Raw genomic sequence first — 21,285 nt, 5'->3', positions numbered from 1 at the left:
AGTGGCTAGTAGCGCTGATGCAGCCATTGTGAGAGCATCTGTGCCGCTCTTGCGAAGTATCTTGGGTCAAGTGAATCCTGGCTTGTTTGAACGATAATGTTTCTAAGAAGAAACAAACTAAGTGGATTCCAGACGATATTCAATTATTTTTTAAATATTCCAAAGATATGAATTAAAGTATAATGTTTTCCATGATGGTTACTCCAACAAAATGAAGGGAGAAACGAGTATTTTGAAACGGAAAGAAGACCTTATTAGTCAGGGTTTAGTTGTTCCCGACGCTGCATTTTCAAGGGCTAGAATAAATAGTATAAAAACGACGTACAGAATCGAGTTGTTGAAGGTGATCCACTAACCATCTTCGCAGACCTCACTCGACGGCTTCTAATGACGCACTGGCGGGCGCGAAAGAGCAGATAGCGTCACCTTCTACTCTCCACGTGTGTACAGGCTTACTAGCTGGATAGTCACCAAGCGAGCAACACTTGCCAGATGTACTAGTCGTCTGCACTATCCCCGTGTACAAGCACCTTTATTCTGATCCCAGGTGCGTGTTAATAAAAATGATGACTTATTTTATTCATTTCCTTGCCTCTGTCTCTAACATTTAACTGCATTTACGAATGCACTTTCACTTTATATTACATGTGTTTTCTCTCCCTCCACTCCCCTAATTCTTATGCCTCTTCCTCCGGGGGGCGTCCCTGCCCCAAACCTAACGGGCTTCTCCCAGAGAGCTAGGAGCACTACCTCGTGCACCGTCACTCTCATCCGGTCACCCACTTCCATCTTCATCCTACCTCGTGCACCGTCACTCTCATCCGGTCACCCACTTCCATCTTCTCATCCGGTCACCCACATCCATCTTCATCCTATCTCGTGCACCGTCACTCTCATCCGGTCACCCACATCCATCTTCATCCTACCTCGTGCACCGTCACTCTCATCCGGCCACCCACATCCATCTTCATCCTATCTCGTGTACCGTCACTCTCATCCGGTCACCCACATCCATCTTCATCCTATCTCATGTACCGTCACTCTAATCCCGTCTTCCTCCTCCATCTTCATTCTACCTCGTGTACCGTCACTCTAACCCCGTCTCCCGCCTCCATCTTCATCCGCCTCGCCTACCATCGGCTTCTGCAGACTGAGAAGACGCGGATGCGAGAGTGTCATGTAGGCCATTCATAACATAACATTACATAATGATGTCGGCGCTAAAGAATAGGTTTGATGAGGCCTGTCGCCGAATCTTGAACTTTTCGTGACTTGTTCATAGAAGATCTAAAATCTTGTCATTTGACCGGATATTTTCAAGACTGACGATAGTTTGAAATAGCTACTAGACTTCCACCGGGTTCGATATGTTGCTATAGGCATTTCAAATCTGAACATATATTTTTCCATAGCTTTATCTAGTCTGTTTTTGAACGCGTTCATACTTGGTGCGCCAACGATGTAATCAGGGAGGCTGTTCCACATGCCGGTGATTCGAAGCGAGAAGAAACATTGTCGCGTGGACATGAGTATAAGTAAACCATGAGTATATGTACTTCACGAGGCCCCCACGGTACTTCAATGAGGTCCCCACGCAGACGTCGATAACCGAGGCTTGGAAGCTTCATAATCTTTAATTTTTCTTCATAGGACTTGCCCTTCAAGCCTGGAATTATCCTTGTTGCACGTCTTTGAACATTCTCTATTGCATGAATTTTTGCACTTTTCAAATCTCGGTGACCACATAACGTTTCCAAACTCTAGATTCGGGCGCACGACAGCAACAAACAACTGCTTCGTCGCTTCTGCATCTAGGAACTCGCAAGAGCGTCTGATTAGAACAAGAAGTTTGTTGGATGTATTAGCAACATGCATAGAAAATTTCAGCTCCTTGTCGACATAAACTCTGAGATCTTTTTCTACACTAGACTTCTCAATAATTACTCCCTCATTGTAACCATGTTTTCTCATACTGTAATCTTGCTGTTCATTGTTCTTCCCGAGGTGAAGTACTTTACACTTACCAGCATTAAACCGCAGCTTCCACGTATCAGCCCAGTTAACTAAACTGTCAAGATCATCTTGCAATTGCGCTTTATTTGACGCATCCTTCACTGTATTATAAACTTTTGTGTCGTCTGCAAACATGGAGCACACGCTGGACACTACTTCTGGCAGATCATTTATAAAAGCAATGGACAAAATAGGCCCAAGAACGCTTCCTCGTGGCACGCCGCTGGGCACTATTGCTCAGTCTGAAACGGTTCAGTTAATTAGGGGAGCGTCTGGCCAAAATTTTTGGATTTTGGCTTTTCCGGTTTATAGTCTCATCTTAAAGCTGACATTCTGACCTATCTAACGGTACCATAACCATCTCTTTACGTTGATTTATGCGTTCACGACAGATCCCGTAAGGGGGGAGGTGTCCGGACCCTTCAGTAAATTTAAGGCGGAAATTACCCGCCCGGGCACCATAAAGGGGATCGTCTGACGTGCAGTCGCTCCCACCATCCTTGACTGGAATCGAGCTCCAGTAACTTTTAGTTTCGTATCCCTGCTACATTGAGTGGCTATTCCGATACGCGCGGGACTTTGTCGCGCTTTCCTGGGTTAACTTATTGTCACGGCAAACCTATCTCCTCCTAGAGTTTTGAAGCTACCGCAATGGGAAATATACCATTCGATTCGCAATTAAAATATCTATCGATTCGTCGTAGCTTTTTTCGAATTTCGTTATAGTTTTGAAAATATTTTGAAAAAACGGGGGGGGGGGAATGGGGAAAAATAGAAAAAATTTTCGAAAATTTTTGGAAAAATGCTCCCACTCCACAAAAATTCGAAATTAAAAAAAAAAGCTACGACGAATCGATAGATATTTTAATTGCGAATCGAATGGTACATATATATCTCATTGCTGTAACTTCAAAACTCTAGGATGAGATATATTTCTACAGTACCCCTTTTTTTGGCCGTTTTCTAAGAACTTCACGTTTTCTTTCATTTTTTCGAAAATAGACATGAATAAAAGCTGTCTATTCTTCGGTTTTACATATGTGTACCAAGTTTCAAAGTGATCCGTCAGTAAATAGCCGAGATAAAATTTTGGCGAGACGCTCCCCTGAATACTGACACGTTGTCGTCTACCTACTAGAAAGTCTCTGATCCATTGGAGTACGTTTCCCTCAATTCCCAACGACTTCATGCACTTTACGCAACAGCCGCTCATGCATGCGGAACATTGTTAAATGCTTAGGCAAAATCGAGGTACAATGCATCTACTTGCTCCCTTTCGTCCAGAAGGCGAGTCCAATCGTTCAACGTAGACAATAAGTTAGTAGGAGAGCGCAGCCGTGCACCACCAATTTTGTGCACCAATAAGCCCTAAATCGAATGCCTTGGATCTCTCCGGACATCCACCAATCAGCCGTGAACCACTCGGCTTTTTCTTCCTCCGGCCTCGCATAGAACGTGCCATGCACCACCAGGCCGCGGATCGAATCTGACTTCCGGGCATCGTACAATTACGTAATTTTACGTTCACCGCATTTGAGATTAGGTTTCAGATAGCATAGTTCAGGTCCAAAATTTATCGTCCTTCGGCAAGTGACCGTTCGACCGCGGGCTGGTTCGACCCACGGCCTAGATACGGACGGCTTGAAGTGTTGAAGGCTACGTTCCGGAAGGCAGGAATCATGACGGTCCATTACATCCAGGGCAGTTGGTGGTCTTCGGCAGGCAACCCGTTAGTAGAGCAGGATCTACCGGCAATAAAGCCATGTTGACAATCTGATAGGAGATGGTGAACAGTCAAGTGATCGATAATCCTATCCCTCATATATTACCTTACAAACAACACTTGTCAGACTGAAAGGGCGATTGTTACCGGGCTACTTTTGTCGCCTTTTCTTAACAATGGTGTTACTTGAGCTTCTTTCAAAACGGACGGCAATGTTCCTTCGTTCAAGGTTTTTCGAAAGAATTCTGTCAATGGGCCGGGCAGAACGGTTGCTAATTCTTTGAGCAATCTGGGCCGGAAGCCGTCTGGTCCACATGACTTGTTGGGATTTAGAGCTACCAGGCGCTTGAGAACCTCTTCTTCGTGTATTTCAAAACCTGTTAACTTCGAGCCGACTGGGCGCTCCTCAATATCTGGAATACTGTTCAAGTCCTCATCTGTGAACACACTGCTGAAGAACTGATTAAGAATGTTAGCCTTGCCCTCATCAGAGGAAAACATTCGTTGGTCTACTTTCAATTCAAATATTCTGTAGTTTGTCTTGCACTTCGAACTAGCGTACAAAAAGTAGGCTTTCGAATTCTTTTTTTGCATTTTTAGCAATATTTTTTTTCGAAGTTTTTCACTGCAGTGCGACAGACTTTTTTAGCTTTACTTCGAACTCTTGTATACAGGCTAAAATCAGAATCGCTGCGAGTTCGTAAATAACGCTTGTAGGCTTCTCTCTTGGTCTTTAGCTGAGCTTTAACTGTACTGTTCATCCACTGGGGCTTTTTGACTCCTCCAAGCGTAATCCTAGGTACACAGGTATCAACTGCTGACACAACCGTGTCTTTGAGAAACGACCATGAATCAGCCACATTCATGTCCTTACAGTCCGAAATATTCGCCTCATTCACCGCTTCACGGAGTCTATCATGGTCGCCTTTCGCAAAGTTCAAACGTTCACGCTTCCGAAGCATCTTTTCTGCACAGCACTTAATACTGAAAAACAATGATTGGTGGTGGCTTTTGCCCAACGGAGCCTCGTGGCGAAGCTCATCTATCATTGATTCTTCACTAGTAAACACTAGATCTAGAATAATTGTGGTCTGTTTACCCCTAAAATTGGTTGGCTTGGTGATGTTCTGGATTAAAAATGTGTCTCGCACAGACTCCAAGAACAGGGATGCTGGGTTATTCCCATCTCTTGGAGAAGATTCATCTGCCCAGTCTATTTCTGGATGGTTAAAGTCACCAACGATCAACGTATGCGACCTGCTGAAAGTCATGCTCGGTAAAAGGCTGTTTAGTACTTTATTGTTATCAGAGGTGCGGTTAGGTGATCTATAAATGACCCCTATGAGGAGGCTATCTTTGCCTTTTAGAGCGAGTTCGCACCACACTGATTCTCTAGCTGATTGATGCTTTGCAGATAAATTAACTTGCTGGGCCCCATAAGAGGTTCTAACACACAGAGCTACACCTCTATACTGCACTATACTCTTCATTGAAGTTATGAAAACAATCAAAACCTGGCAGCTGAATCAGCAGGTACAATTTTCCCCCCGTGATTTTTAGGGAGTGTTTCTGAAATTCAAATAATGTCTATACAATCGTTTGCGATCACAGTTAACAGTTCCCTTTTTTTGTTCAAAACGGAATCCGAGTTCGTGTAAAAGATTTTAAAACTTCTTGTACATTTTCACTTTGATGTATGCGGTTACTTCCTACATTATTTACAGGTCTTGATCTACGGACATCATTCCTACTAATTACTTGTCCTCCATCTCCTCTGACTGACCGTGAGCGGCCGGTGTTGTCTTGATAGCTTGGAAGTGATTGACCTGATTTTCCGTGCCTTTCCGCCTGAATCTCTCCTGCCACTTCTTGCGAAAAACCACCCTCTCTAAAGGGGTGGAATCTTTCTATACAAAAACTTATTTGTAATCAGCGGATTCTCTAAGCTTTCTCGCTGTTTTCAGCACTCTCCAGACCTGAGCAGGATCCTTTACAGTCACCAAAAGAGGCCTGCAGGTGTTGGCAGCAGCCTCTTTCGAGCGTAGCCTCTTGCACGATGTAACATCAATCGATGTGTTGAGTACCTTGCTGCAACAATCTACAACATATGCTTGTCATCCATCACTCGGTCCTTCGCATCAGATGCGGTACTTTCAGGAATCCCAAACCAAATCAGGTTGGACTTCCTACGTTCTCTATCAAGGAATTCACGCTAGCTTTCGCTAGCGACTTCAGATAAATCAGCTCTCATGTGCTTTATTTTTATTTCTTCCGTATTTTTCAGCTGAGCCTTCACTTCAGTCAGCACATTGCATAACGAGCTCAATTTGTCACGCAGCGAGCGCACCATCTCACTCAAGTAATTTCCTACGTCATTCAACGATTTCGACTCATTGCCGTGCTCTTCCACCGACTCCTCGCTTTTTCGAGCACCATGAGTTGGTTTTTCGCAATCACGGCAAAACCAATGCAGTAATTTAGATTTCTGGAGAAATGAGTACTCCTTAGAGCTCAACTTCGAACAGCTGATACAAATGAGATCTTCACATCGTTCACAGGTGACCGTCTGGACTTCGCTCAGAGAGATCACTTTACACTACTTGCAAACTTTCGTCTCTAGCTGGGCTGATTTGGTTTCTTTTTTTTTCTAGAGGCCGTAGAGGGCTTTTCCGCCATCTTTTTTATTTTCTGTCCAGCCATTGTGAAATGCATGAACTAGACCTTTTGAACGGAGAAAAGCACGGAGAAAATTTCAAAACTGAGTTGAGTTGAGTATATTAAAGTTCCCTCGAAAATTTCGACGGGCGGAACAGCTGAGCCTCAGCTGATGTAACAGCTGTAGCTGGCGAGAGAAAGACAGGGGTGGGCTGGGGGAGTCGAGGGAACGACGCGACGGGCCGGTGAGAGGGGGAGGGATATGGTGAAGGTAGACGGTGGGGCAGAACAGAGGTGACAGCGTCTGCTCAAGAAATTTAGGCCCAACCGAAAGCCAAGCGTACAGCACTGTGCCCTCACAAGCTTACCCTCGTTTCTTCACAAGAATAAATAGGGAAATACTTTTTATTCACTTCCTTTCTTTATTCGCATTCGCTTTCCCTGACTTCACTAAAGTCTTTTTACTGAAAGGCTTCAGTACAAAATGCAGAAATAGTGGTAAACCGGCATAGTGCAAGGCCAGTTTTGAGCCCGCGCAACACACACGTACGTCTGTCTTGGGACACAGCTAAACCGCGACTCTAAACCACAGCTAAATTGTTATATTTCGTCTCTAATAGAAGTACCGAAGATATATTTAATAACAATTAGTATCAATAACGCTTTTTTAACCTGCTTAAATGTATAATTGGATTTCGTCTAAGGTAAGCGATTGCACTCTTGAGTCTCACTTCATCTAAGCGCCATTAACCGCAGTTTCCATCATATGAGGCCCAGTCTAGCAACACATGCTTGCCCAGCAGTCCGCCTCCAACTCGATTCCAACCATCCGCTGCCACACGCAGTGACACGCTGCCGCCAGGCGTCAAGCTCCCAAGCAGCCCACTGAGCCCAGGCCCCAGTGCTCCAGCCTTGGCAGTAGACGCGAGCAGTGGTAGAGGGAGGTTGTGTCGGCATCAATGAGAGTCTGATAAGTGGATAATTTCTGTCTATTAAATACTACTGTTTGAAGGAGATCAAATGTAAGTAGTAGTTTTACGCGTCAAACGTTGAACGGTCAGAAGTCTTATCATATCATACTATTAGTCCTATCATTCATAAGTAGCAATTTATTATAGTTAGCTGAGATCTTACTGTACTAATCATCACCTCGATGAAAATATATCCTGAAATTTTTAATTATGTCGTCATGATCGCGCAATAAATTTTAGTGCAGCTGTAATTTAAACGATTCATCAATACATGCGCAATGACAATTTTAGTTTAGGAAGCTCGTTCGGAAGATCATTCACTCACTTTCACTGTAGAAAAGGGGCTGACTGCTGACTGTGGGGCGAGCTTTGGATCGTTGTGAAACGGATGCAACATCAGACGAGCCACTGTTGTGATAAAAGAAACCGCGTTTTAGACACGATTAGAATTTAGAAATTTAGACTGATGCAGAAAATTTATGTATTACCAAATTTATGTCCTATGTCTGGCTACTTATTAATAGCGAAAAATTCAATGTCGCAGATGGAGAGTGTAAAAATGCAAAAAATTTTCGTTTTTTACAAAGCGCGTGCCGAGAAATATTAGCGGCTTTAGTACCACCATATCCCTCAAATGATGTTTTCATTTCTACCTCTCCTTCTTACAGCACCTTCATTTGCACCCATAAACTTCATAGTAACAGTTTTAACTTAAAAATAACTTTGGAAGAGACAATTACATTTATTAGTACTTAAGTAAATGTTCATTTAGTAGGTAAAATAAATATGTTCAATGGCGATATCTCGCGCAGGACTATCAAATTTAGAAATAGAGAGATAGATTATACGGCAGATGTGTGTACACGTCTATATCTCTTGGCCTGAATATATCAGGTGACACAGTGAAAGGCCGGGTGTTCAGCCGGGTGAAATAATCCCATTTAATGTGTGTTTGGTTATACCTGTCGAGTGTCGACCCTCTACTATCGAATTGGGAATTAATATCGTCGTGCCAGAAGATTATTCATAATGTTCTGAAGGAACATGACTTATTTTTCTTTGTTTACTGATTTATTTTTTTTGTTTGCATTTAATTTTATTCGATATTTGAATCTGTATTTTTCTTAGTTTATTTAAATTATTTCTCACTAGAATTATATTCAGGTTCCGTATTAAACAAACGGCTATACGTGTGCACCACGACAATGAAGCATCCGATTTTCTTGAACACGTGTGTTTGCCAGTCTGCTCTCCTATGTCACTGACCCAGTGAGAACGAAATTCCGACTCCCAGGCTCTATGACTGGGTGTTGAGCAGGGGTGGTGAGATGCCTGATAAGACTGAACTGCCTTGTCTCATCAGCCCGTTTTACAAACACGTGCGTTTGCCTGAGTGAGAAATTTACCGCGTGTTATGCATTCTTATTGGCTGGTGTAAACGGCTTTACTTGGTTTGATTCATCTTACGATTGGACAATTTTTTCAGTTTTTCTCATTTGTGCATACTTAGCTAATTTTCTTTATGTGATTATGAACCTGAGTCCCAGTTTGTGATGCTCATATGTTCCGTGCTACTACTCTGTTATTTCTCTCAAGGACTAATTAGGAAAAAATTGCCATTATTTGTATTGTGAACGCGGGGTGTATATCATTATATGTCATAATGCCATATAATCACGTGTACATTGAGCTATACTTGGCCGGTTGGCCCTCTGCATGGCCAGAGGGCCGTAGGGCGGCAACCATGCACTATTTGCCATGAGAATCTGATCGTCCGTGCACTCTGTGACATGCACTCTTCGCTTTTCGGTTGTTCAAAACATACTGTGAGACTTAATTCGATTGCTGCTGAACGTCCGAAAACCTTTCGCAAATAATAAATTTGTGTTTAATACAGAGTTACTTCACTTTTTTTCATTCAAATCGTTCTGAATCTTTTTCTGTTCTGAATCGTCGTTATCTGCAACAATTAAATAATCTGGTTTGTTACATACTAAGATTAATATTAATGAAAATGTTATTTGATAACTACCTGGTATAATAATGGGCACGGGTTGAATCGTTTTCATCATTAGACCAGAACGAATGGGCACTTGCGAGCGACGAAATAGAGGGAAGAACAATTTTGCATCCTATCTTAGTGGCCTCTTCAGTTGTGATGGCTGAATGTATACATCATCATGAATGCAGGTTTGATTGAAGACCAGACTATGCTTTTTATTAAATTATTACTATCAAACTAATATTCATATGTGGGAGGCTCATAACGAAACCATCACCAGCGCGATTTTGGAGGCCTGAACCAGCATCAGGGGATTCGCTGCACAGACGCTACGAGACTTGCGATGGCAGAAGCTCTCATCATCAAGGATGAGTCCCCTGCTGTCAATTTGCATATCACCGGATTTGTTAGGACGTTGAAGATGTTCTCGGAATAATTTTAAGTTTTGATTTCGAACCGTATGTACGATACCTTTTGTATGTGCTTATGTAATTTCCAAATTTCAAGTGTTGTAAAACTCTTCACCTACTTGAGAGTTAATATTGAATATTCGAAACATTGTATTCCTTTCCGATGTCGTTTTGAAACGTGGCTTTTCGATCTCCCAACACCAGCAAGAAATTTTGTTCGGCTTTATGAGAATAAATATAACTCAGTATGTAAAGACCGAGTTGACAATGCTGGAAAAAAAGTATACTGAAACTCAGAGACTGGGGAGAGGCTGGAGTACGGAGTGAGGCAAGTTTTTTGTTTACATGTACAGGGCTGGTGATGAACTGAACGTTCCTAAAACTTAGCTGACCAGGTTGACAAAAATTGAACCTATTTCTTTAGTGGATGAAATTAAGAAGTATGGATGGTTGCTACAAATACTCATTGCAGTGAGTGACAAAGAGCGCATTTTCTCGTCGACGAAAACGTGAAGTCACGGACGGACAGACAGACGGGCAGACATGGCGAGCACAATAGCGCCTTTTTTCAATAAATGAGAAAATGCGCTAAAGCAATAAGAAAATTGTTAATAAAAAGCTTGTTCCGGTCTTAAATCAAACCTAGAACAAATGACGAACTTCACTCATATCATCATAAATGTGTACATTGTACACCGAAGCTCGCATAGCGTGTAAAGAGAATCCCAGGCAGGAGTTTGTGAAAGTTTGGTACAGTTAACGCAACAAGGCGATTTTGTCTCCACAATTGACAGTCTTCATCATATCATTTCGCACCACTCCAAGCCATTCAATGCTACAATGCCGTAGTGCACTCACTATGCAACATCTCAATAGCTGCACTATTGCAGATGACGACCCTAAATGGCCAAGATCGTGCATAATCGGTGGTGTTCTGTAACAATTTGAGGAGTTAAATGTGCCCTATTTGGAAAATTGTACTCGTATGTTTGTCAGCGGAGCCTACACAAACGTTAATTCAATCCTACTCCTACGAATAAAATATTGTCTAATAAGAAACATTTCACTGAGTTAGCATTCAGAGCCTCCAAAGACAACTTGTACCTAATGCAAAGGAAATTAATCTGAGATAACCTGGGTAACAAGTTTATATTGAATATATGAGCAGAAATACTGATTTATAGTTAGTTAATGCAAGCGGAATTCACATAGAACATGTATCGTTTACACATTTATCATGTTTGGAATTTAGTTGTAAATAATTTCAATGTTGTTTTTAGAACCGTCCCTTCTTCCAGTAACAATTTTTGAGTGCGGTGATCTTGATCTGCTCGTAATGAGTTAATCGGTTCTGTCACTCGAGTTTTGATCCAATTAATTTTGTTTGACCATCGCTCGAATGGCGCCTATACACCTCAAATTTATGTTATTTCAAAGAATTTACTCATATAGCAACAAATTATAAGTTCATCTATAAGTTTGCCAGTTTTGTGAAAAGGTTACATAACCTGGCTGCCACGAAAAAGTATGAAGACACTCCCATCCGCCGTTGTGTAAGCTAGCTGCAAGTCCTTAAGCACTGGTAGTCCAGTCGAGGTTTTTCTGCTGATTTTCCGTCTATCTGTTACTGACCCTTGGCTTAGCTAGACTGTCTGCTACCGATAGAACGATTATATAGCTCCTCAGTATACTGGCAAGAATGACTGATTCAGTCATGTTGCCAACACTGTTACAACGATTGAATTCGCTGCTTACAACAGTACACACCCGCCGAAATCGCACCGACCGCATGCAACGATTCGGTTATCAGTGGTTAATGGAACAAAAATACTCGACAAATATTCCTTTTGAATTTATTAAATGGCTGATTATCCTAAATATTGCATACAGTATAATTTGCTGCCTGGCTTGACTGTAAAATATTATACATATTACAAGTTTACTATTCGGCATATCTCGGACAATATTCCTTAAGATGAATTACTGGTTTAATTTCACTTGAAATTTAAAATGTATTTTGTAAACAATTATTTGGCGGTTCATGTATAAAGAAAATTCTGTAAGGACTAATTTTGTTTGGAAATTCGTTCTTAGGAAAGCAAAATATGTGGTGACCAGTTCTGAACTACTCTATTGTTTTATGATGTACCAATTTTATTCATTTTGTGTAAACTATTTTGAAATTTATTTATGTAATCATAGCATCGACCCTTGCCACATCAAGCGTTTTCAATTGAAATGTTTTATCCATACATTATTACCACCCTGTGTCGTACCCGTGCAGTTTCCTCTGTTTCAGTCAGTACTCGAGAAGTCTACATTTCTTCCATCAAGGTGAATTTGAAGCCTGTATCCGTGACTTTTAAATTTGTACCATTATCTGGAACTTTAAGTATGTGCTGCACTTTGAAGTATCAAATTCGGGTTAGAAACTTGAACTTGTGTCATTAAATCGAACAAATTTGTTATTTTCAGACAAAGGAGGCAACATGAAGTTTGACTTCGGCACGTACGGTCGTCACTGTGAAGTGGACACAACAGAAGCCGTACCCGCCACAGTGTCCGGTGAGTGATGCCGTCTCGTGTTACCGACATGTCCGGCGTGACTCAGGGGCTTGCACTAATATTCTTCATGTAGCAGTAATACCATTTTGTTTACGAGTTAAACTTATTGTTTTAGGGTAAAAATTCACGCGAGCAAGAATTTTGGTTAGTGATATTTATTAGCATCATCATGACCCACAAAATGCATCGTAAATATAAGATGCCATGAATGTTTCCTAAAAAAATCCTTCCGTAGCCGCAAAAGATCTGTCTTCGCAAAGCTTCTCATCAAATGCCGCAATAATCAAACTCAATATGATGCATTTTTCGAATTGAATTTTTCGCGGGCAAAATTTCCAACCGAAAATGATTTAGAAATCGGCCCGTTAAGAGAATTTAGTGCAAAATTCTCCCTCCTTTATAAATCCAGGCTATTCTCATGTTTCCCCTCGCAGGCTCAATCCCGGACTACATGTATGGCGAATTCATCTTTAATGGAAATGGCTTATCAAAAATTGGAGACTCGAACTATCGTCACTGTTTTGATCCGGCGTCCATATTGCAAAAGTAAGTAGAATAAGTTTTACTACAACTTTGGTGTCCATGGCTTAATTAATGCTGGCTCACCGATTAAGCTTCACCTCCTGTTGTCTCAGTTATTATGCTATTTCCAAATCAGTATGAAGTTAGCGTAGTAATTTCATTCACGCAAATTGTCAGTTTTTCACACTTCCTGACCCTATGAGCTAACTTCTTGTCCTGTGCTTTTATAATCAAATCTAATCTAGTTTTCATAGAATAACCAAACCGCAATCCCATTTCATGAATTAAAAACCTCTGTGTAATTTTTGATATCATAACATTCTCTAGAGGAATTTGCGTGCAGAGTAACCGTGTCGCCCTCGGGCTGCCGCTACATGTCGCGTTTCCTGCAATCGACGACGCTAGCGCGCAACCGCGAGGCTGGTGCCATCGTCGTGCCGGAGTTCGGCACTCGAGTGCAGGCTGCGGGAGGAGGTGGCATCTTTGGCAAGTGAGAGATCATTGAGTTCTTTGAGAGAATGTGAGAGATCATTGAGTTCTTTGAGAGAGTGAGAGATCTCTGAGTTCTTTGAGAGAGTGAGAGATCTCTGAGTTCTTTGAGAGAGTGAGAGATCTTTGAGTTCTTTGAGAGGGTGAAAGATCTCTGAGTTTTTTTGAGAGAGTGAGAGATCTTTGAGTTCTTCGATAGAGTGAGAGGTCTTTGAGTTGTTTGTAAGAGTGAGATCTTTGAGTCCCTTGAGAGAGTGAGAGAATGAGACACCTTTGTGTTCATTGAAAGAATGAGAGATCTTTGAGTTCGGCAACCGAGTGCAGGTCGCGGTAGGTGGAGTATCGTTGGCAAGTGAGATATATTTTTCAAAAACTTGTACGCTTAACAACAATTTTTCAAAAATTTTCCCACACAGATTTCAATATTATTCTGGAACTCAATGATTTCAAATGAACTATTGGCTCTATACAAAGTTAGTTCTTCTCGTCGAAATCAATATTTTTACAATGCACTATTGCAAGATCACTTATCTATGTTTTTCTTAAATGTTGTTCCATTGAAAAAATGGAACAACAAATGGCATGTTCACTTCACTTGCTAAAATGGCATGTTCACTTCAGAAATAAAGTTCTAATCTTTCATGGTATCTCAAGTATTCGAATGATCTTCAATTTATTTTTTCGTATATTTTATTATTAGATGATAAGACGGCTATAGAAGCATCGTCACAAGATCTCTGTGGGCTGCAAGTAATTTGTCTCAGAATTATCGTTTAACATTTATACCGAACACTCGACGTCGATGAATCCTGGAACATTACCTCATCGCCAATCTATCATCTTCTTAATTTCTGCAACGAAGCAATAAATGCCAATGTTCTGTCTCCTAATATTATACCAAAATAAAAATTATATTCGTGGGAATTAATGAGAGTATGTTTTTAGTTTTTTTCCATCTATTTATGTTTCAGACTGAAAAAGATGGCGGATGTTGAGAGTATGATGTCAGATAACACAGCTATCAACGTCGGTCGATTCAACAACAGATTGTACGCCATTGGAGTGACGCCGTACTACCATGAACTTGACGAGAAAACTCTCGAGACAAAGAGCAGGGTAAATCTCAGCAAAATCCACAACATTTACTAGCACTTGTTCTTATCTACACGTGAGAGCGTTTTCATTACAACCCAAGAATAAATACAGATTTTTATACTCCAGAATGAAATAGAACGAAAGTTGTAATCACGATAGAATGATGATTGATAACTTACTCGTTCTCATCCTAGATCATGAATGGGAATTCTTCCCTTGGCATGGATAGTATAGTTTATATTGTGGGTTTAATCGTTAGGACGCTCTTCCCTTTTAAAGGACCCTTTAGGACGCTCTACCCTTGTAATAATGATTTAGTAGGTATTATCTTACGGGGAAAAAATACCCCAAATCGACTTATCTGTTCCAACGAATAATAATTAAAATGTCTACATCCTGCAATCGTTTGCTCGGTCACAATTTTATGGTTTTCAAACATTATTCCAATGGCAGGCCTAGCGCTTATTTAGTGCATCTCAAAGCTCGCAACAGAATTGTTCTGTTATTTACCGAAGTATGTCAATAACGAAGCATATTAACCCAATAAAAAATTATGCAGTTATTCATTCGGATACATAAATGCAATCCACAAAACCTTCTTGTATTTAGATGCATTACTGATGATCATGAGTATATTTCCATGACAAGTTTCTGTAATTAACGGTTTAATGAATAATATTCATGTTCAGATATAACTTGACGCACATTTATGCTGCATCAGGTGAACCTGTACAAAGATGAGGGTATCGTGGTGACGTGCCCTCACCTCGAGCGCCTGGGCACTGGTGCCCTCGCCTGCGTTGGGCAGAGCATCGGCGTGACGGGGGCCAAGTATTGTGTCATCGAGTACCCCGACGGAGGTGATGACAACAGGAATATTTGATCATCATCTTAAATAACGTAAAATCATTTTCAAAAATTAGATGCCATCAATTAAATTATAATTTAATGCAAGAGAATGCATCGTATTGGGTACCATTTAATTAACTAAGTTCAAAAGAAATGGCGACCAGCTGATCGGCACAGAAATAGATTTTTGATGAAAAGTTTATCACATTCCTCAGCGTTGCTCGGGAGGTTGTATGTGATAAGCAACTAATTGGGTCACCCAGCGTGGCAGGTAACCTGATGTAGCGGGTTTCTCTTTCACCATGTTTTTGAAGTGTGTTGCCATTTGCTTTTCAGAGGAGTGTATAAAGCCATACCATAGGATGCATAAAAACCAAGGAGCCTTCGAAATGACATACGTTCTAGAACATCATTAAAATTATTTCAAATGTCTGAAAACCTTTATGTGATCAACACACAGATGGCTCCCCTCGCGTGGTGGCGAGAATATCCCCTCGTTGGCGCCTTCATCCCTGCTTCATGCACAGCTTCGGCGTGAGCGAGCGTTTCCTTGTTCTATTCGAGCAGCCCATGTCTGTGGGGCTCGTGGATGCGGTCAAAGACATCATCAACTCCACCTGCTTCGTGGACAGCGTCAAGTGGTTGCCGGAGGAATCGGTAAGTGAATCGAGTTTGAGATCTTGATGATTCATTTTCATTATTCATGGTCAAGGTTGGGTACCTTTTTGCTTCAACATCATTGTACGTTAGAGAAGATATCGGCTATAAGCTTCATTGAAAGAAACATGCGTGGTTCTCAGAGGAATCAATTTGGGATATTTTAAAAATTTATTATGCATCTGAAGCATTTTTGTTGCCTTTTAATATGCAATCTCATAATTTATTGTCAACGTTTACAACTTTTCTACGTAAACATTATCGTAGCATCAAAAAGAAGAAAGATTGCATACATCCTGTACCTTCTTTAAAATGCCATCACGACGATAAAGTAAAGTGAATTTACGCTCCGCCTTCTTATTCAACTTCAAAAATCTAAGGTGATCGTGACGCTGCTGGATACCAAAACATGGAAGACGTATAAGAAGAAGTTTAGTTTCGAGCCGCAGTTCATTCTGCACTTCTGCAACTGTTACGAGGACACCAACGGTGACCTTGTGGTCGATTTCATGAGCTACAAAGGACCTGATGTTTTGCACGACTTCTACTTGGATGTCATGAGGGTTTGTATGAATGTCGGTTCTCCGTGTTCTTGTAGTGGGGCGGTAAATAAGTGGTATTAATTTGATAAAAGTCAATTAAAAATTAATGGAAGCTCTTTGATGACCGAGCGGGAGTGGTAGCAAAAGGAAAAGTGAGTGAAGTAGTGATATTATTACGAGGCATTCTGGCCTGAATGAGAATTGATGATGTAAAATTATTTACAATTTTTTTTAATTCATACATTTTTTGATGATTCTTCAAATATTATGTTAGTGATCAGCATTTAAGTAGAAATACTTTAAATTATCGTCAACTTTTAGCGGACTTGCATAATTTTCCAAATAGATTTATTGCATTTCGTTTATTGGCATATTTTAACCTATTTTCTACATAGTGTCACCAATTGTTGTGTTCATTGAACATGGAAGGTATTCGAATAACCGAGACATTGCCAAACGTTCACTGAAGTCAAACCGCCCATGGTAGGAATATACCAGCGAAGCACTGTAGACTTTTCTGTTTACAAGCTTTCTTATTGCCTACCAAGTTGAGCTTTTCTGTTCACAGGCGCCCAAGGAGGTCGAGAAGATCCGCGAGCATTTCAAGAGCTCCCTAATGCGGATCATTTTGCCGCTCTCAGCAGACGACTCCAAATCGGAGGTAGATTTGATCAGTTTAATATGACTTACAAATCAAATATAGGGTTTTTGTACAATAACTGTTCTGAGTGATTTAAGAACAATGTTGGGAGAGAACCGTTTGCCTTTCATTCCAATGTCTGTTGAACCTAAGTAACGTTTAGGCAGTTACTTCCGACGGTACAATTGCTGCTGTTGCCCGTGTGTTCTCATGACATTGAATGACACGTCGCCCATAAACCCAGAGCTCTGCTAGCTCTTGTGGCAGTTAGGTAGCGGTGGAAGTTGAAGTGTCGAGAATAGAAAACTTGTTCTAAATTCTAATAGGAAACCCGTTACAATGTTCAGTGAGGCACACGCTTCCGATTCCTGTAGCCGCTATACTGAGGCTCTGTTTTGTGTTGTAAACGGCCATGTTTTAATCAGTATCCATTCTTAAACCGTTAGAAAAACAGTCCGAGTAAACAGTTTAGGAGTTTTTATATTTCAGCCTTTCATCTTAGATGCCAGAATTATCAATTTAGTTACAAAGCTCAATTTGCTCACAGAACCAAGGAGCAAAATCTCTATTTGAAAAAGAATTTTTAAGTGTTTTAAGATTAAACCAGCATACATTATTAAGATCAATTTAAACAATTTGGTAATGGATTTTTTTTTGCCACGCAGATAGCGGTGACCCCGCAGGTGCTGGCAGAGGTTCCTATGGAGAATCCGCGGATAAACCCGAACTACCTGAGGCGCCAACACCGCTACGTGTACGGAGTTGGTATCACGGACGACGACTGCGCCAGGGTTAGACCTTTGTTGTGAATCTTTTGTGATTTTTAAGGTCAACTAAACCATACGGTAAATGGTAATGCGTGTTCTTGTATGCAGGTTAAGTTATATATCTGTAAAAATACCCATTTTTACTCATTCAAATAAACATTGTGTTTTGATCCGCAGGTCAGTAAGGTAGATTGCATGACCGGGGAAGAGAAACGCTTCGTGCAGGACGGCATCTACCCTGGCGAAGTGATCTACGTACCAAGGCCTTCAGAGCAGGTTTGGGTTATCTGTTCTGTGTAATGTTTTTTACTGACGATAACGAGTTATGTTTAGAGTGGTCTCAATTTGAAATAAATCACAGTGGCTGAAATGTACTTCATCTCTAGCCTACTCATGTTTTTTTTTTCATTGTACCATATCAAATTTGGATTCAACTGCAATGAATAAACGACTGTTTAAAGGAAACATGCGACAATATAGTTAATGGAAAGCTTAACCAAAATTATTAGGGTTTCGGTAAACGCATCCCATATATGACATTTTTCATGGAATCTCTTTTACTTCCCCTGTGACATTTTGAAGCAGAGTGTGCAGTTACCTCAATTGAATAAAAATATGAATCAAAAGCTCAGGTGAAGAAATGAAAGAAATTTTAGATGCAATACTAAAGTATTCCAGTAGAAGATACAGTTTCTATTTATTGTTTTTAAATCATGTATGTGGACCACATTATTTATTATTATTTCTTTTTCCTGCCAGGCTGAAGATGACGGCACGCTTGCCGTGTTCTGTTTGTTTTCTGCCAAGAAGGACCTGGGCTGCTTGCTGCTACTGTCAGCCTCAGACCTCACGGAGGTGGCTAGAATAACCTTCAATGCTGTGGACACCATCACCAATCCAGCTCATGGACAGTTCTTCCCAGCAACCGCGTAGATAAAGCAAAAATACTCAAATTTGGACAACAACGTCAACACCAACACAGGATAGGGACTATCATCTTCACAACTACACCAGTAACCTCGTATGGAAAGTCAGAAACACTTGCATGGAAAATTATTCAAACTAACCTACATGAAACGGCACAGACAGCTCGTAAAAAATGCAATTGAAACAATTCATCCGGTGGAAATGAATTAGCAGGGATTAGTTATTATACTCGGGGTCGAATTCTTTGGCAGCTTTGAGGGAGATTCATCGCAAGTTTTACGGTGATCTCTGTCAAGTGTTCCACGTACCCGTGTGGCAGTGCCTGCATGTGAACGAACAATGTTTCCTGGACCTTTTCGGCTGATAAAGTGGAGAATTTAAATTTTGAGTTCCAAACGCTGAGAATATTCACAAGTGAAAGTGAAATATATCCTACTTCTGCTTATTTTTTATGATAGTTTAAAAATTAGATTAAGCGATGTGCAGCTCTCTGAAATTCATGTAAGTGTTGAATATTTAATATAAGCTCACGCATTCGTATCGTGACGAAACTTTTAATCAAGCTGTCAGCTATAAACCGTCAGCACGACGAACCTTGCAGCAATAACGGAACGAATAGGATCGAGAAGGGTGTATGGCTCAGCCAGGATACAAACACAGACACAAGCAGAGATGTGTATTTCCAGTAACAGGCCGACACGTATCTCCGACAGAGACGAGCTGTGTCCCGTGACTACAACTATGCCCGCCGCGCGGTCACAGCACTGTAGTCCCACATGTCTTAGTTACTCCGGTACAATAATTCTAGGAAAAAATAAATTATGATGTTAGTCAAATGGTGATCTTTATCAAACTGTAACGTACATCAAATAAATCCCTCTTCATTGAAAAAGAGATAACAAGACATTCTGCAGTTCTCAATTACATACGAGCTAGATGGTAATCATTTCTCATCTTAATTAGATTAAGACTTAAAGGGTGTAATACTCCTATCAACTAATCTAGAAGCTAATAGGGTAAAATAATCTTCCTTCATAAATAATTCCGTCGACTGAGCCCTCTCTACGCTGACTACGCATCATGGTGGTCAGAGGCTGTACTGTCAAAAATCGTTCAGAGTTAATAACTCATTCAGCTAATCACTCTGTTCTTCAATCTAATCCTGCCAATCACTGGCGAGAAATTGATCTCGTTATACATGATCGAATTATGATAGTGTTGCCCAGATATCACATATCAGAAGTACATTCATTCCTTGATTTCAATGTTCATTCCTGTTCAAATGTATTCAGACCAGGGCTCAATATGAACCACCATACGTCAACCTACACGGAATCACTGTGTCATTCTGTTTCTCATAAAGTATCTTCTAACTGGAGTTAAAAAAAGTCTTGTTAAAGAATCTGTCTTGTTTGTTTCAACTTAGATCAAACACTATTAATCAACATCTGTTGATCCTCGATAGGCTTTGAAAATTTGCTTTCTCAATCGCTATACAAAGTTATTGTACGCAATTTTGAATTTATTGAAGGGCTTCTTAGTATTTTCAATTCCTTATCGTGCACCGTCGTACTTCCGATAAGCGGCTAAAATATGCATCTCTTAAGAGACTGTACTAGACTAGTACAGTCTCTTAAGAGACTGTACTGTCTCTTAAGAGACTACTTTATGTACTAAGTGATCATTATACACTTTGGGTTAAGAGTATTGCAATAAAAAATCGCTAGATATACAATCACTGTTATTGTTTCCTCCTGAATTTTGGTGTCTGGAAGAGTTTTTGAGGCACTCCGCATAACGGTTCCGTATCACCTTACGTTACTACTTCATTGATATGGAATATGTTAGATTTATCACAATATTAACACTAAAGCCCCTTTCACACACGGCGGCAAATACCGCCAGATTAAAATTTACGCGGTATTTACCGCGTAATCATTCACACGACGGGGTTTATAACGCTGGAATCAGTCTTACTGCAATCAGTTTTATGCGCCATCATTTTATCTCTATGTAGCAATGTTTTTGTTTATGTAACAATATATCTTTATGTGGAAATATATTATAAATCTTTTATGAAATATATCTCTGTCACTTTATGGAAATATATATTTATCAATATTTATGTTTATGTAACAATATTAGTCTATAATCTATCAGTCTTACAGTGCTGTTTATTATGCACATTAAATACGGTTCACTGTCTGTACCATACTAGCTAGTGGCGTCAAAAACCGCCTAGTGCGAAAGATTACATTAAATACCATAGTAAAATAAACTGTCGCGGCAAATCTACCGCCGCAGTGTTAGCAGTACACACGCGGGCATCAGGCCCCAAATTCTACGATGCGTTAAAACTCGTCGTGTATGAATAGCATTACACATTTTGTATATCCGCTGAGGTTCGGCGGTAAATACCGTTCTACGCTGACGATAATTGCCGCCCTGTGTGAAAGGG

General features: G+C 40.6%; 1 protein-coding gene across 1 annotated transcript; it reads left to right on the top strand.

Annotated features, from left to right (window-relative positions):
* Positions 1-7,318: 7,318 nt before the first annotated feature.
* On the top strand, positions 7,319-20,901 carry LOC108664736 (carotenoid isomerooxygenase-like). The gene is made up of 12 exons (XM_018151411.2): positions 7,319-7,413; positions 12,250-12,339; positions 12,774-12,885; positions 13,205-13,351; positions 14,322-14,466; positions 15,167-15,305; positions 15,755-15,951; positions 16,332-16,514; positions 17,062-17,154; positions 17,799-17,924; positions 18,078-18,176; positions 18,660-20,901. Exons 2-12 carry the CDS (start codon positions 12,264-12,266, stop codon positions 18,831-18,833), a joined length of 1,491 nt encoding a protein of 496 aa, XP_018006900.1. The 5' UTR covers positions 7,319-7,413; positions 12,250-12,263; the 3' UTR covers positions 18,834-20,901.
* Positions 20,902-21,285: the final 384 nt, after the last annotated feature.

Source organism: Hyalella azteca, unplaced genomic scaffold (assembly GCF_000764305.2).
Source record: "Hyalella azteca isolate HAZT.00-mixed unplaced genomic scaffold, Hazt_2.0.2 contig13709, whole genome shotgun sequence".
Taxonomy (NCBI): Eukaryota; Metazoa; Arthropoda; class Malacostraca; order Amphipoda; family Hyalellidae; genus Hyalella; species Hyalella azteca.
This window is presented reverse-complemented; position numbering and strand designations above follow the sequence as displayed.

Excerpts from the sequence above, each read along its gene's own strand:
- LOC108664736 (XM_018151411.2), top strand. The coding sequence starts at position 12,264 with ATGAAGTTTGACTTCGGCACGTACGGTCGTCACTGTGAAGTGGACACA. Across the intron at positions 12,886-13,204 it reads CCGGCGTCCATATTGCAAAA|AGTAACCGTGTCGCCCTCGG; the intron begins GTAAGTAGAATA and ends ATTTGCGTGCAG. Across the intron at positions 15,952-16,331 it reads AGTGGTTGCCGGAGGAATCG|GTGATCGTGACGCTGCTGGA; the intron begins GTAAGTGAATCG and ends CAAAAATCTAAG.